The 6128-nt window shown below is 32.1% G+C and overlaps 2 protein-coding genes across 2 annotated transcripts; both read right to left on the bottom strand.

The window, feature by feature from the left end:
* Positions 1-260: 260 nt before the first annotated feature.
* On the bottom strand, positions 261-2737 carry LOC126836904 (ER membrane protein complex subunit 4). The gene is made up of 4 exons (XM_050570624.1): positions 2466-2737; positions 2000-2150; positions 1725-1842; positions 261-792 (listed from the first exon to the last, which is right to left on the bottom strand). The coding sequence occupies exons 1-4, from the start codon at positions 2513-2515 to the stop codon at positions 596-598; spliced, it is 516 nt and encodes a 171-aa protein (XP_050426581.1). The 5' UTR covers positions 2516-2737; the 3' UTR covers positions 261-595.
* Positions 2738-5248: 2511 nt separating this feature from the next.
* Positions 5249-5977, bottom strand: LOC126836916 (zinc finger protein 239-like). Its single transcript, XM_050570636.1, has one exon. The coding sequence runs from the start codon at positions 5975-5977 to the stop codon at positions 5249-5251; it is 729 nt and encodes a 242-aa protein (XP_050426593.1).
* Positions 5978-6128: the final 151 nt, after the last annotated feature.

Genomic DNA, 6128 nt, shown 5'->3' on the forward strand with positions numbered 1-6128 from the left:
CAGCAAAAACAGTATAAATCGTTCATACATATTATTAAGTACATGTAAAAAATACCAAAATTAAGCATATACAAAGCATATTTTTCTTTTTTATGTATATAATTTTATCGGTTATTAATATAAAGTAAAAATACAAATTTGTAATAATAAACAATCATTTTTTCATTTGTAGCAAATTTGTATAATTTAAAAAAATTATTCTTACAATATTGGCAGAATTTACAACAAAAAAACTATATAAAAGGAATTAACAATATTATTAAATAGAACGAGAAAAGGTTCTACGTAGATGTTTTTTTTATATAATATATATTGATACCTGCCATCTTAGATAATATTATAGTATAACGTAAATCTTTGGGCGTTATAAATTTCAAGAGAAGCAAAAAAAGAATACAAGCTAAATACTATTATTTGGGAATTAAGAGGGGAATGGGGGGAGGGATACTATCAAACAAAATTAAACAAATGTAAAATTTCTAAAATACCTAATCCCTAAGAACCAAATATAAAATCACAATATCCACACAAAGCGTTTTAAATTCTTGTCGTGCGGCCGTTACGCAACGGCTATACAAAGTTACAAATTATATACCTAACTGAAAGCGAAACCGCCGCCCGAGTATTCCATTCTCGTCGGCGGATCGATAAAAGCTAGCCAGTCCGACGCGTGAGTAGGTAACAAACCCATCGACTGACACTTGTACAACGCTAACACAATGTTGATTATGTTTCCGATGAAAAATATAATTTTCTGTCCCCACGCTTGCATACCTTCGATAGTTTTGAACGCTGGAACAGAAGTAAAGATGTTTTATTAATAAAAATAAATTAAAGCTATTAGGAAATAATATTAAACAATTATCGGATACATATTAAATAGGCATGGTTTATACTTGAAGTATTATTTGTTCGATTGTTCTCATTCAACTCACCCATTAAATTTATTTAGTTCTTATAAAAAAAAAAAAAAAACAGTTTCCCCTGCCTCCAAATTGGATTAAAATACAGCCAATGTGGTATATTAAGTTTTTTTTTCTATTAACAACAAGATTTACAAAAATAGCAAATCTAAACATTTCCCATAAAAATACGAGTTAAAATTTGACTTTTTTTTTTCTGTAAAAAATACTAATAAATTAAAATTTAGATTCTTAAATAAAGATTCAACAAATAATTTTCACAAAATTGATTTTAATAAAACAAAAATTTGTACATGAAAACATATTTGGACCGGCTGTTTCAATGACTTGAATATAGTTATTGATTAAAATAAAAACTAGTGTTCTGTGAAGAGGTACGTCTTAAAAATCTCTTAAATTGAATATAAAAATAAAAAATGCCTAACATATTACTAGCATTAGTTGGATTAAAATATTTATCCAAAAAATGTATGTGCTGTGAAAATGCAACGAAAAATAATTTCATTGTAAATAATTTGCATTATGTGTAAAAAGTAAAAATCCAGTTCATTACGCGTAAAAGAAATTTAACAATGGACAATTATTACTTGAAAAATATTTCATCTTGAAATAAAACTGTATTTGTTTTCTTAAAAATAATATTTTAAAAATATTATTATTTGATAGGAATACCTAAATGTATGCGTAGACTGAAATACTTAATTTTTCAACTTCTTACGTCATCATTTCTTGTAAAATATTATTATAATAATATAATAATAATATTATATCTTTGAAATTTTTGATTTTATTGTAACTTACTCGCTTGTAGTGTAAACAAGGCTTTGACTGGTCTTACGATGAGCATCCCAACCATCATAATCGGGAATATTGATATGGAGTTTCCCGCCATGTACATGATGAACAAGTTCATTGGAACCTAATGTGAAAAAATAAAAAACGTAAACAACTACGCGCATAAAACTATATGAATTCAATAAACACAAATTTAAAATTACTAATGTCGTAGTTTGTGCATGTGAAAGTTATCGAAAGTAACCGTTATGCAGATAATATCAAACTAATATATTACATACTTGTTTAAGTGGACCTAAAGCAAGATCCCAGGACTTTTTTATAATCAGTCTATTCGATTCGCTGTCTTTGGATAGTTCGGTGCCATTTTGACCGGCAGCCTGACTGTATCCGGGCGGACTGATATTGTCGTAGATCTTTTCGTGTTTGTTTCTAATCGACGAACAAAAAAAAAAACAGATTGACTTACACAATGTGAAAAAAAAATTATATTTAGACACAATTTGTGTCAGTCTTCAACGCGATACGGCTATTATTTAAAAGAATTAAACGCAGAACTGCGAACAATCAATTAAACGTCAAAAGGGTAATTGTACGATCGAGTTGACAAAATCTACGCAACCATGAATTTTGTGAGCAGCCGACGAGCGAGCTAAGGCCATACGCCACATACCGGTACGGTAAAAATTCAAAACGGATTGAACAAACAACGATAATTTGAATTGAATACAATCGATTTTCATTTACCTGGTGAAGTCTAGTGCCCATTTGAAACTTTTGTTCTTGACGGTGCCCATTTTTTTTTTTTTTTTGTAGGGAGGGGGAGATTTTACAAATGAAACTAGACGATGTTTGGTTTTACAAGAAAGAAAAGAAATGCTTTATTTCTTTTGTTGTTTAACGCGTTCGAAATTTAATAGGTCGTCTCGCTGGACAAAATATATTAAAAGAAGTAAGAAGTAAGAACCCTAAACCCTTAACCCACGTATGACGTGATAAGCGGATTAAGCAAACGCTAGATAAATGATAATAAAGTATAATATAATGTTATCTATGGGCGAAGACCCTCCCGGTCATGACAACGGCGTAACGCTGCTTGTACCATGCGACACTGAGTCGTGCCAGTCGTCGTTTGCGTAAAACCAATACGAATCGTTGTTGATATTATAATAAATAACAACAATTAATGCAATCGTTCTGAGTTTGATTCGAGAACAACGTAATATATTATTAATAATTAAAAAATCCGACAAACAATTATTATATTTTATTACCGACAAACTGCACCTTCGCAAAAACGATGTAGCGCTGCTCGTACCACACGACACGGCGTCAACGGGGTTTGGTTAGAATGGTTGGAATTATTCCTGATTGACGTTTTAGACCAAAAATCCAGTCAAAATGTCTACTACTTAGGATGGTCCGATTACAATTTTGTGTAGAGGTATGTCTTTTTTTTAGAGTTCTATGGCAACTTTACTGGGTTATGTATGAAACGGGGGGGGGGGGAGGGTTGATTTTTTGCTTTTGTTTTATGTAAAAAAATAGAGTTTCAATTATATTAAAAAAATTGCAAATTTCGTTTATTTAATTACAACAAACTGAAATGTTTAAAACGCAAAACGATTTCCTACATAACACAGTACAGCAGCCAAAGAACTCGAACGTCTTGACAGATGTGAAAATGGGACCATCCTAGGAAGCAGAAATTTTTTCTGGCTTTTTGGTCTAAAATAAACCAAAATGGCTTTTACTCATGGAAACAATTACTAAAATACAAAAATAACACCTTAAAGCTTAGACAAATTAACCGGAAAACTAATTAACATGGTCGAAATTGATTAAAACCTCTTTTTTTTTTCATAAACATCGCCCATAGAAAACTCAAAGTCCCATTTATTAAGGAGTTATAAGCAATTTTTTGTAAAATCTTAATTTATCGCTTAAGAACTGTGAAGTGTAATTATTAGTGTAATTATTAGTTATAATTGGGACTGTTTTTTTTTTTAGGTAGTTATTTTCCGGACTATCACACTAGCATCCTTGACGGCAATTAAAAAAAAAAATTCATTTAAACATAGCTACTCATATTTTCTAATAGGTATTGAATAAATAATAATCGGACACTTTTTTTTCACATAATAGCAACAACAAAAACTATCAAACATTTTTTGGTTGGGTTTTTTTTTTTAAATATTATTATCCCAACATTCACAATATTTACATCTAGTTACTTTTTTTTTTAGTGCTTGTATTAATGGTAAAATGTATGTCTTCCTCTACAATAGTGTTTAACAAGGGGCATTGTTTAGGCAATTTTTCACTAAATTCTAATAGTAAGGGAATCGAAAGATGGACCGATTTTTTGACGTTTTATACATAAAAGCCTGGTATTGTTGTTAATTTAAATATAATTTTTTTCTACGAGTAAAAGCAATTTGTTTTATTTTCTACCTAAACGTATACTTAAAAATGGTCGGATTTCAATTTGATAAGAGTTCTTTAGCACTTAACAAGAAACCGATTTTCACTTATAATATTCTTGTAATTAAATAAATACATTCTTTTCAACAGGCTCTAGTTATGGACAAAAACAACATATTATGTTTCTACCTCGAACAGAACATATTTTTAAAAATTATCCGTTTAAGTTAGAAAAAACAATTTAAATTCTTGACAACATTTACAAGGTAATGATCATGGCACAATTTAAAATAAATAATACATTTTTTGAAAAGTTAGAAAAAAAATTGTTATTTTCTGTTATTTTGTCTGTCTGGTGTGGAATTCTTTGACAAACTTGAGTCAATTAAAAAAAAACAAATTGACGTGATAAGATTTGTTAGGCGATTAGGATTCAACAAACAAATTACATTTCTTATTAGTTTTTATTAAAAAAAAAAAAAGCTTTAAATAGTGTTATTATACAGTGTAATAGTTTACAAGTGCAAATATCTATGTATTTATCGAGTTGACTTATGTTTAATAAACACAGTTTTTCATTAAGAGTTTGAGGCAATTTGTATAATATTTTTCTTTAGTTTGATTTGCAAATATACTGCTGTAACGTACGGATAACCAATGATTTATCAAGTTATTTTTAACTTGCCCAACACTGTCCAGAATATGATTACTTTTCCAAACCAAGGTTTAACAAATTATCTCAAACACTATAATAAATATTAAAAAAAAAAAATAATGAACACTGGTTTCGACTAGTAGTAGAATATAAGTAATAATACCAATGATCGCTAAACATCAATCGCAATATTAAAAAGACACACAATTTCAATATAGAAAAACAAAATAAATTAGGTAACGCACGCGCAAGGAATATAGATAAAACACAAAAAATGCGATAGACTTAGGTGATCTCACCGTTTTAGAGGTTCAATTATTATATAGATAAAACATATAATAATAAAAAAAACGCAGGACTTATAAAGAGATTACATGCTTTGGTATCGATTGTTTTGAAGTTGGATTTCACAAGCACGCGGCGGTGTTTACGTGTGTTGCTTCGATCAATTTTAGTTCGACCGTTTTCTTTTGACGCTCGTCCTGTTTCTCGGTAGTTTGTGGCATTTGTGTACAGTTGCGAGGTGTCTGTTGAGATTGGATGCACTGGTGAACTCCAAGCTGCAGGCCGGGCACTTATACGGTTTTTCACCGGTGTGCGACCGCATGTGCGTCGCCAGGTTGGACGACTGCGTGAAACGTCTCTTGCAAATTTCGCACGCGTACGGCTTGACGCCCGTGTGGACCCGCTTGTGTGTGGTGAGGAACGACGCCGTGGTGAAACCCTTGGAACACACCGGGCATATGTAAGGTTTCTCGCCGGTGTGCGTTCTCAAGTGACTGACCAGCGTCGTCGAGTGCTTGAATTTCTTGTCGCAGTGTTTGCACGCAAAAGGATGCGTGTCGGTGTGTTTCGCCACGTGCATTTTCAGGGCCGCCTTGCTTATGAAGTGTTGCGCGCACAGGTAGCATTCCAGCGGTTTCTCGCCGGTGTGCAGTCTCATGTGCAATTCGACGTGCGACGGCCTGGTGAAACCTTTCTTGCATACCGAGCAAGAGTACGGTTTGACGGTAGCGTGGACGGTCTGATGTTGTTTGAACTCGTACAGACGTATAAAACCCTTGGTACACTTGTCACATTTGTACGGTTTGGCCGCTTTAGCGTGTGCCCTAATATGGTGTATGGTAGCGTTGTGTACACTTCGGAAACGTTTAGGACACTCCGGGCATTTGTACGGCATTTTGTTGTTTTTTAAAAGTTCACTCTGGCTGCAAAATAAAATAAATGCAAACGATGAAGCAAACCAAAAATCATTCACAATTTATGATTTTTTTTATTAGCTTACGTGAATGAATCATCGGCGCATTTCTCAGCCATTAAGTAACTGTTGT

The sequence above is a fragment of the Adelges cooleyi genome, unplaced genomic scaffold (assembly GCF_023614345.1).
Source record: "Adelges cooleyi isolate 19-005CV unplaced genomic scaffold, UGA_ACOO_1.1 ACOO_flye_CR_arks_rails_tigmint_CR_PRNA_247, whole genome shotgun sequence".
NCBI lineage: Eukaryota > Metazoa > Arthropoda > Insecta > Hemiptera > Adelgidae > Adelges > Adelges cooleyi.

Excerpts from the sequence above, each read along its gene's own strand:
- LOC126836904 (XM_050570624.1), bottom strand. The coding sequence starts at position 2,515 with ATGGGCACCGTCAAGAACAAAAGTTTCAAATGGGCACTAGACTTCACC. Across the intron at positions 2,151-2,465 it reads TGGGCACTAGACTTCACCAG|AAACAAACACGAAAAGATCT; the intron begins GTAAATGAAAAT and ends TTCGTCGATTAG. Across the intron at positions 1,843-1,999 it reads CTTTAGGTCCACTTAAACAA|GTTCCAATGAACTTGTTCAT; the intron begins GTATGTAATATA and ends TTTTCACATTAG.
- LOC126836916 (XM_050570636.1), bottom strand. The coding sequence starts at position 5,977 with ATGCCGTACAAATGCCCGGAGTGTCCTAAACGTTTCCGAAGTGTACAC.